Here is a 10,337-nt window from a genome sequence, read left to right as displayed (position 1 = left end):
AAAAAAAAAAAAAAAATGAGGTGGAGAGCAATTCAGGAAGACAGCCAATATCAACCTCTGGCCTCGACACACACATGCACATACAACTGCTTGCACACCTTCACATATGTGCATGGACACAACACACACACACAACAACAACAACAACTAAACTGTCTGAGCAGAAGCGCAGTGTCAAAAATCACAGGACATGAGGCTGGAGAGATGTCTCACTGGTTAAGAGCACAGACTTCTCTGCCAGAGGTCCTGAGTTCAATTCCTAGCAACCACCTAGTGGCTCACAACCATCTGTAATGGGATCCGATTCCCATTAGCACTCTTCTGATGTATCTGAAGACAGCTACAGTGTACTCACTCACATAAAATAAATAAGAAAAAAAAATCCCAGGATATGATGAAGGTATCAGAAGACAGTATTGGAAGTAAGATTGAGGGGGACTATTTATATATGGGACCGTGAAGCCTACAGTAAGAAATTAGTATCTGATAGGTGTGGACAGCTAGGAATTTTTACAGGTGTGCTTTAGGAGTGTTGGTTGGCAGCAGCGTGTTCAGGACTTAAAGTGGTGACTTCAGCTAGAAGAGTGATAAGAATGATTGCAACTGTGGGACAGAAGATCCCAAAAAGGCCACCTGTGGAAATTGTCAAGCAGTAGGAAGTCCCTGGACAGCCAGGGCTATGTAGAAAAACTGTGTCTGAAAAACAAAAAGACAAAAAAATGAAGTAGGAACTGTGGACATATGATCCTTCTGCGCACAGTGTGACAAAACATAGCAGCCAGAGCTCTGGCAACAGAACTTTGAGCGTCTGAAATGTGGCTGCACTGTTGGTTTGTGGTGGAATGTCTGACTTCCTCTTACAATGGGTTCCTTCCTTTTGGAGAGGCCATGGTGATTCTACCACATAGCTGCATTTGAACAATGCTCTAGTCCCTGAATTTGCTGTCTTTTTCTCCCTTCCCTGCCCCAATCAGGCCCCCAGCGCCTCCCTGTGCATTGCCATCCTGAACCTGCACCAAGACAGCATTGCCTGTGGTCACCAGCTGATTGAGCACTGCTGCAGGCTGTCCAGGGGCCTCACCAACCCAGAGGTGGACGCCGGGCTGCTCATAGACATCATGAAGCAGCTACTCTTCAGTGCCAAAATGATGTTCGTCAAGGCTGGCCAGAGCCAGGACTTGGCTCTCTGTGACAGGTACCTAAGAACGAGCCTCCGTTCTTTTATACAGTGGCAGGTTTTTAATCTGGCTTCCTTTTCTGACTCTACTATCTTTCTATCCTTTCTGATGAAACTTGCTGACCTCATAAACATTTTGATGTTTATAAGATACAAGTACTAATCAAAAGTGGTCCAGTTGGTGGTCCTTGCCCTGTGTCAGCCTGTGTCCTTTTCTTTTCCACAGTTCTTAAAAACAGAGTATATCCATTTGCTCTCTCTTACCATAACACAACATAACTAAAAGCAATTCTGAGAGGAATGAGCTTGTTCATCACAAGGTCCCACATCACAGTCCATCACAGAAGAAAGTCATTTTCTCAGTTGAGAGTCCTCTTCCCAAATCAGTTCAGCTTTTGACAAGGTAAAGCTACCATATTGAGTTTCCCTAGTTGTAACCTGTCACAAAGCAAGGAAAGACCGTAACTAGATTCTTTGTCATTAAAATAATTTAGGGAAGTACATGTCTGTAGAACTCTCTAGTTTCTAAAAGAAATGTGACCAGTGATTAACCTTGCACAGAACTCCTCCCGTCTTGACTGTGACCACTGAAACATCTGGAAATGGATCTATAAAAACAATTTGGGGTCCCCCAGCATCACCGTGTGAAGTTGGTCTCTGGGACCCACGTGGTAGAAGGAGAGAACCAACTCCCACAAGTCCTCTGACCTCTCCACACATGCCATAGCACACACGCACCAATGTACATGCAATAAGTGAGTAGATGTCTTTAAAAAATTAGGGAACCAGTGGGCCCCTGTATCATGGTGGATTATGAGTCATCTTATGGAAATGGGGTGAGTGTGATTGAGGGTTAGCCTCTCCTGCACATTCCTGTACAACCTGCTTTGACTCCATCCATTAACTTGACAATGAAAACTCCTAATTCCTTACCTACCCACCCAGATGCATGACTCATGAAATGTGTTCCAGTACCAGTCCCAACCAGCTTTGGGAACCAGGGATAGAATATGCTTTGAAACCAGCTTTGGGAGCCAGGGATAAATGCCTCCCTCAGACACTCAGAGCATATACCTATATCGTCATCTCTTAACATTCTAACCTCAGACAAGTCTGCTTAACCCCATGAGCCTTCTGAGGGTGGCAGAGATCCAGGAAGCCCTGACTTTAACAGGGTTCTTGCCCCCACAGTCATGGGCTTCCCGAACAGTTTACAGCCCTATCAACACTCTCTCTTTCTCTTCCTTCCTCCCTCCCTCCCTCCCTCCCTCCCTCCTTCCCTTCCTCCCCTCCCCTCCCCCTCTTTTCTCTCCTCTCTCTCTCCCTCTCTCTCTCTCTCTCTCTCTCTCTCTCTCTCTCTCTCTCTCTCTCTCTCTCTCTCTCTCTCTCTCTCTCTCTCTCTCTCTCTCTCTCTCTCACACACACACACACACACACACACACACACACACACACAGAGAGATACTTGCTTTACATACAATCATTTGATGACTTTATGTCATTCTATCCATGGGAAAGAACTCATCTTTGCTACATATTGCTATACAAACCGGAATATTCTGTTTTAAACTATGTCTCCTTCTGATGGATAAACAAATAAAATGAATACATTTCAAAGCAAACAAATAACTTATCTAGTTCAAATGTTTTCATTTTCCAAATGGAGAGTTATATTATGGCTTCAAATCTGATTTTACATACCATCCTCCTATCCTGCCCCCACCAGGTTAAAAATCATTAAAGATATGGAATCAGAAAAGTTGCTAAGCAGACAAGTCAGGAGCCACAAGGGTTGTTGTTGTTGTTGTTGTTGTTGTTGTTGTTGTTGTTGTTTTGCTCTGGAACCATGGGGTGAGCTTGCTGCATCGGGCAGGATGGTCTGGCCCTCTGATCTTGATGAGGTTCTCCCAATCCTCAGGTGTCGGGAGTAAGATTGTTGGTGGGGTATGAGGAAGGCCATTCTTAGCTCAGAGGAAGAATATGAAGTCTAGGAGACGAGACCAGAAAGGCCAAGGTGCCCCTGTAGGTACCATGCCCCTGTCGTAATGGTGAAACCACTATACTGACCAGGAATATGGGTCAGTGTGTACACACACACACACACACACACACACACACACACACACACACACACGCAGACACATGAGTATTTTGTATGAGTATGCCACATGTGTGCCTGGTGCCCCCAGAAGGCAGAAGATGGTATCAGGTCCCCTGGAATTGAAGTTATAGGTGGTTGTGAACCATCACATGGCGCTGAGAGCCAAGCCCCCGGGTCCTCTGGAAGAGCAGCCAGTGCTCTTAACTGCTGAGCCATCTCTCCAACCCCCGAGTCAATGATTCATGTTCTGTACTCTCTTTCAAACAGTGTTCCTAAGAACCAAAAGCACATGGGTAGCTTGCAAGCTCCAGCATTTAGTGTAGAGGCCTTGTCTCAGAAATCCCAGACATCCACGTTCCTACTCAAACATAAACTAACATGGTGTGACTGCTACAGAAGTCCCAGACACCATCAAAGCTCTCTCACACTTCATTTTATCCTTAAAACTTTCTGCTTTCCATCCATTTAACAGATGAATAAGCTGAGGCAGGTCTCAGAGCTTTTAAGTTAGAGGTGGAGTTTAAAGAGTCTGACTCTAGAACCTTCACTCAGAGTACCTATGCTATATGTCTCTTAGTTCCCATGATCACGCTTAGCATTGAAAATAAAATAAAACCCTTCTAGCAGCAATCACTCCAGAGCTCAGCCCAGCCTCCTGTGCTCTTTCTCCCTGTAGCTACATCAGCAAGGTAGATGTCCTGCATCTTTTAGTCGCTGCTGCCTACCGCCATGTGCCATCTCTAGATCAGATCCTACAGCCAGCAGCGGTAACCAGACTGAGGAACCAGCTCCTGGAAGCTGAGTACTACCAACTGGGCGTTGAGGTGAGACAAGGATAAAGCTTCCTTATACCCTGCTGTCGTGAGTGGCTTTGAAACAGGCCTTACGGTCTCCATTGTCCTCATCACGGACACATACAGGGTACAACAGCTTGCCAGGGTAAGAGTTACAGCACTTGGATGGGGGCAGGTGGTTGGGGCAGAAGAACAGAACAGGGCTCAGGAAGACTCTGAGACCTGAATGTAGACACCTCTCATTTTTACCTCCAGGTCTCTACAAAGACTGGGCTTGATTCCACAGGAGCATGGCATGCCTGGGGCATGGCCTGCCTCAAAGCCGGGAACCTCACTGCTGCGAGGGAGAAGTTCACTCGCTGCCTGAAGCCTCCTTTGGACCTGAACCAATTAAGTCATGGCTCGAGGCTCATCCAAGATGTGGTCGAGTACCTGGAGTCCACAGTGAGACCCCTCGTTTCCTTGGTAAGAGCAAAGCAGGCAGTGGGCCCATTCAGTAAGAGGCTAGGGGCAGTCAGGATCTGGGGAGAGGACGGGCTTAATCCAATTAATACTCCATTTGGGCTCAGAGGTTCATCACCTGATTGTCTGTCTGTCTGACTGACTGTCTGTCTGACTGACTGTTTCTATTATATGTGGTTAGATAAGTGACTATATGGTAAGATAAGTAATACAAAGTCGGGGAGGGGGTTGTTGTTTTGTTTTGGAGGATTGTTGTTGTTGTTGTTGGTTTTGTTTGGTTTGGTGTGGTTTTTCAAGACAGGGTTTCTCTGTGTAGCCTTGGCTGTCCTGGAAATCACACTGTAGACCAGGCTGGCTTTGAACTCATAGAAATTCGCCTGCCTCTGCCTCCCAAGTGCTGGAATTAAAGGCGTGTGCCACCACCACCCAGTTACAAAGTCAGTTTTTTTAAAGAAACTATAAAAGATACAATTTTTTAAAAGTTAAAATCACTTAACCAGATTACTAAGTTTCAATATTCCATTTGGAGTTTCTTTGTTTTTCCATTTTGTACTGAGTGTATTGGAGTATATTCATGTGTGGCTGTGTGTGTTCACCCATGCATGCATGTGTGGAGGTCAGAGGTCATTGTTGGCTGCTTCTCTCACTCTTTCCACTTGGTTTTTACATTTGTTTTGAGTATGTCTGTATGTGAACACAGACAGACAGACAGACACACACACACACACACACACACACACACACACACAAACACATTCTTGGAGGTCAGAGGACAGCTTGCAGGAGTCAGTTCTGCCCTCCCTCCAGTATGAAATTCAGAAGTCAGGCTGGTTTCCGGCACCCTCACTGGCTGAACCTTAAGGGTATGTCGCTGAACCTGGAGTTCACGGTTTCCAGTAGATTCTCCACTTGGCCTCTACTCAGCTAGACTCTGCCTACCCAACCACTGGGTTACAGATACACACCAGAACACCAAGTTTCACACAAGTGCTGGGGTCCACAGACTTGTACAGCAAACACTCTGAGCCATTTCCCAGGCCTTGGTTGCATTTTGTTTAATCCAGAGCAGCCTCAAACTCATGATCCTCATGCCTCAAGCTGTGTACCTCATCAAACCCAGCTAGTATTAAGATCTGCTGTGAGGCAGGCATGGTGATGCAGGCCTATGGTCTGGGCTGTTTGAGGGAGACCAGCTTCTTCAACACTGCCATTTAAAGTCAAATTAAGACACCCGGGAAGACTGGCTCGGTAAACAATCGACACGTTTGTGGTGTCGATGGAGCTTGAGTTGTACCCTACTGGAGAGGCTTTTCATCCTACCTGGTTTTCTGCTCTAAAACTCTTGTCTTTTTCCACATTGTTAAGAGTTCCCTCGGGCAGCCATGCTTCACATTGCGGCTATGGAGCAAAGGCTAAGAGTAGCCCTTGCTGTCTGATAACTTGCTCTGTAGACCAGGCTGGCCTTTGCATTATAATTATGGCACAGTACCCCATGCCCGGAGGTCTTCTCACTCTCTTTTTTCCTGCCAGCAAGATGATGATTACTTTGCCACCTTGAGGGAACTGGAAGCCACCCTTCGAACCCAGAGCCTCCTCCTGGAGGCCATTCCTGAGGGGAAGATCATGAACAACACCTACTACCAAGAATGTCTCTTCTACCTGCACAACTACAGCACCAACCTGGCCATCATCAGCTTCTACATGAGGCATAATTGCCTCCGGGAAGCCCTGCTACACCTGCTCAACAAGGTAAGACATTCAGACATGGTCCAAGGGCACTGGCTGCCCTGTCACCTCCATAGACGTAACTCAGTGACCCACTATGAGATCATTTCCAACAGAGTCAGGTCGAAATGAAAGACTTTGACTATACAGTCATCCAATGAGGGCAGCAAGACTTAACTTCAGAACCAAATATCCCTCCTGACCAGCAACACCAAGTTCATCTCCTCTCCCAAAGTGTAGAGCACAGGCAGAGAATCAGCCCAGCTTCAGCAGTGAGGTGCTCAGTGGGAGTCCTATGTGGCATCAGGCACATTGTTACAGAGATGACACCCCGCATGTGTGTATACTCGGGGAAGTGGCACACCCTCTCCTTGGTTCTTCTCTCTCCCCTGGCACCTCCCACTGGAAGCAAGAGCACCAAGAGCATCAGCGCTTCCTTGGCCGTCACTCTTCTGTTGAGAGAAAGCAAGAATGAGAGAGAAAGGGGTAGAGGAAGAGAGAGAGAGAAGGTCTGTCTGTACACAGGGCCCTGGTGCATGTGATAGATAAATTCCAGTAGTCACTTCTCACCTTCGGCCTCTGAACAGGGTCTCCCGTCTCTGCGGCCCTTCTGCATCCTCCAGGGTCTCCTGTCTCTGCCCCCATCTCACCGTAGGCGCCCTGAGCTTGAAATACATGTGCCTGCATATTACATGGGCTCCAGGACCAGACTCAAGTCATCGGGTTGCATAGCAAGAGCTTTTACCCTCTGAGCTCTCTCCTAGGCCTGCACTTCTTTTTATTTCTCAACATTCCATGGTAACTTCCTGACAGAGCAGCTGATATTTACCAAATTTCTCAGAAAACTCAACATTATTATTCAGCCACACTAAATCGGAACAGCAGCCAACAATAGTTTGCAAATAGGTATATCTGGTAGATGGCTCCAAGAGAAATCCAGCATCATGGTTATTGGACCCTTCTAGGACAATGAAAGGGAGACCATTGCTTAGCTGTTAGTCTTAGCTGCTGAGATGTCTTAAGAGTCATAGAGAGCTGGGCGGTGGTGGCGCATGGCTTTAATCCCAGCACTCAGGAGGCAGAGGCAGGTGGATTTCTGAGTTCGAGGCCAACCTGGTCTACAGAGTGAGTTCCAGGACAACCAGGGCTACACGGAGAAACCCTGCCTCGAAAAACCACAAAAAAAAAAAAAAAAAAAAAAAAAAAAAGGAGAGAGAGAGAGAGTCATATAGAATGAGTCTTTTTATTTGGAATTTCCTCATGTTTCTGCCAGGCACAGACTAATAGTGTAAATCGTCAGGTCCTATTGTCTTAGATAAGTGCAGCCTGAGGTGAGCAGCTTATCTTCTTATCCAGGTAGAAGCTGAGGACAGCACTGCCTTACTCCGAGGTTGACAGAGCCAGGCAGGAAGCCTTCTCTTGTCTCCTGTCACCCTTGCTTTTTTTTTTTTTTTTTTTTTTTAAAGAGCCTTGCCTTTATCCTCAAGCAAGTAGGGATACAGAAAAAAATGCACTGAAAAGTGACACTTGAGCACCTAGCATGTGCAGGGTTTCTGTGTATTCCTTCCCTGTGATACTGCCCTCCGTGTGAACATTCTAAACATGACACCCTCGTGTTATTCCTCTCCCCTGAGGGCCTTCAGGGGAGATATTGGGATAAAGAATCTTTGGGATAAAGGGCAACTTCTTAGTGTGTGGGTGGACCTCAAGATCTACCTCCATGCTTCTGATGGTTTTTTCACCACAAATGCTATTGATACTCCATATTCCAGACTCACCAAAATGTTAACATTATTATCTTTATTAGTCTTCATGCCCTGTTCCGTCTATCTAAAATGCCCTGACCCTCCTTGTTTTCTTGAAGAAATCCCACTCATCCTTTCGGGCTAAACCGGGGTTAAGCATCCCTAGACCAGGAGCACACAGTAGAGGGGCAGAGACAGGCATGTTTCTGTGAGTTCAGGGCCAGCCTGGTCTGTATTTCAAGTCAGCCTGGTCTATATTTCAAGTTCCAGGACGGCTGGGGCTCTGTAGAGGGGAAGAGAAGAAGAGCGTGGAAGGAGAAAGAGGAAGAAGAGGGTGAAGGAAGAGTCGAGAGGAGTGAGGGAAGAGAAGGAGGGAGCAGAAGAACAGGGTTATGCAATATTAAATGGGGTACCCAGAGAAGGTGGCCTCTGAGTGAGGGGCTGAAAGACTGAGGACAGCTGGAGGGGAGGGATTGCGGTCCAGCCAGGAAAGATGGGGCAGGCTAGTAGCAGATACAGTCAGGAAGGCAATAGCTAAATCATACAGTATATGTAGACATTGGGAGAACCTGGGCTTTACGGTGAATAAGTAACAAAATTCCTGGAAGATGGTGGGCATCAGAGTAACTTCATCTGACTCATGTGTCAACAAGATTGATTTGTTGACTTTATATGGAAGAGACGGGAGTGGGCAGTGGGAGGTCACAGAGAAGGCTACTTCAGTAATCCAGGTGAGCTGATGAGGGATGGGGGGTCAGCGCGTGAGTGTGCCTGGGCAGCTTCTGAGTGTGTCCCGATGGTAGGAAAAAAAAAATCTCTATCAGAGTGTGAGGAGGAAAATGATCCTGTGGCTTTTGACCTGAGCTACTGGAAGAACAGAATTGTGTCTGGGAAAGAGGAGACTGTGGGTGGAGCTTGTAGCCGGGTCCCATGCGAGACACAGGTTTGGAGGTCCCAGAGGGTGAGTTGGCTAGAGATAGAGGTATAAATATCATCAGCACACAGCATGGAAAGCCATGGGACTGGATAAAATCACTAGGGAAGTAGAGATGGAAGAGGAGTCCTACAGGGATGAGAGGAACCAGCTAAGGAACTCAGTGGTCAGAGACATTGACAGAAAACTTTGAGAGGATGGTTCCTAGTATCCTGGAAGCAAAATAAAGAATTTTTTCCTCAATTAAAAGTGAAAATGTTAAGCTTAAAGGTTTTCAAGAAGGAAGTCATCATCTGTCAGAAGCCACTGGTCCCATTGGGAATGACAAACCAGTCTTCTAGCATGTGAGTGGTGCTTGGTTGGCCCCACACCACCAAGAACTGATTCTGACAGAATGAACAGTGTGGAGCTCCTTGTTAGCTAGCTTCAGTTCCCAATAGCATTTTGGGGGCAGAAGTGATGTTAGGGGGATCTAAGATAAAACCCTGGGAGAGGAAGAAGAGCCCATGGGTGTGGAGAGCCAGCCATCAAGGAAGGGCCAAGTGGAGCATGTATCGAGTGTGTTCTCAGAGGAACCTATGACTCAAAGGATTCGAGGTAGTGCTCAGGGAAGACCGAATCTCAAAGCAACTCCTAGAGCCTGCCAGAACCAGCTCTCCCACTGCTGACTTCTTACCTTATCCTGCTCCAGGAAAGTCCTCCAGAAGTCTTCATAGAAGGCATTTTCCAGCCCAGCTATAAAAGTGGGAAGCTACACACTTTGGAGAATTTACTGGAATCCATCGATCCAACCTTGGAGAGCTGGGGAACATATCTGATCGCCGCCTGCCAACATCTGCAGAAGAACAACTACTACCACATCCTGTACGAGCTGCAGCAGTTTATGAAGGTGATAACACCCCAGCCTCCCTTCCTCTCCTGTCCCTGGTGCTCCGTCATGCAGGAGAGGCTGTGTAAGATGAGGGAACAGGACAGTCATTTGATCCCTGGCCTTGGTATTTGACCCTAAAGCAAATCCACTGGGCTCTCTAACATTGTTAAATACTTAGACGTTCATCCTACATTTAGAGCCAAACTTTAATCTTGTCTATAATAATATTCTTCAAAATTCAAAAAATGTGGGGCTGGACAGATGGGTCAGCAATAAAGAGAACTGCCTGCTCTTCCAGAGTATCCAGATTCAATTCTCAGCACCCACATGGTGGCTCACAACCATCTGACCTCTGTGGGCACCAGGCACACACAGACATACATACAGGCAAAATACACACATAAAATAAAGTAAAACTAATTTAAAAATAAATATTCAAGGACTGTAAAGGCTAAAAAAAAAAAAAAAAAAAAAAAAAAAAATAGAGTCCATAAGAAATGATGTTCCAGAAAGCTGGGATCTTTAAAA

General features: G+C 46.4%; 1 protein-coding gene across 1 annotated transcript in view; it reads left to right on the top strand.

Annotated features, from left to right (window-relative positions):
- Positions 1–10,337, top strand: part of Zfyve26 (zinc finger FYVE-type containing 26) — a 69,447-nt gene that overhangs the window by 50,194 nt on the left and 8,916 nt on the right. Inside the window, 5 exon segments of the mRNA XM_021201422.2 lie at positions 975–1,195; positions 3,955–4,102; positions 4,328–4,537; positions 6,065–6,283; positions 9,630–9,827. Of these exon segments, the coding sequence (XP_021057081.1) occupies positions 975–1,195; positions 3,955–4,102; positions 4,328–4,537; positions 6,065–6,283; positions 9,630–9,827 (996 nt within the window).

This window comes from Mus pahari, chromosome 7, assembly GCF_900095145.1.
Source record: "Mus pahari chromosome 7, PAHARI_EIJ_v1.1, whole genome shotgun sequence".
NCBI lineage: Eukaryota > Metazoa > Chordata > Mammalia > Rodentia > Muridae > Mus > Mus pahari.
The sequence above is the reverse complement of the archived record's forward strand: the minus strand, read 5'-3'. Positions and strand labels throughout refer to the sequence as shown.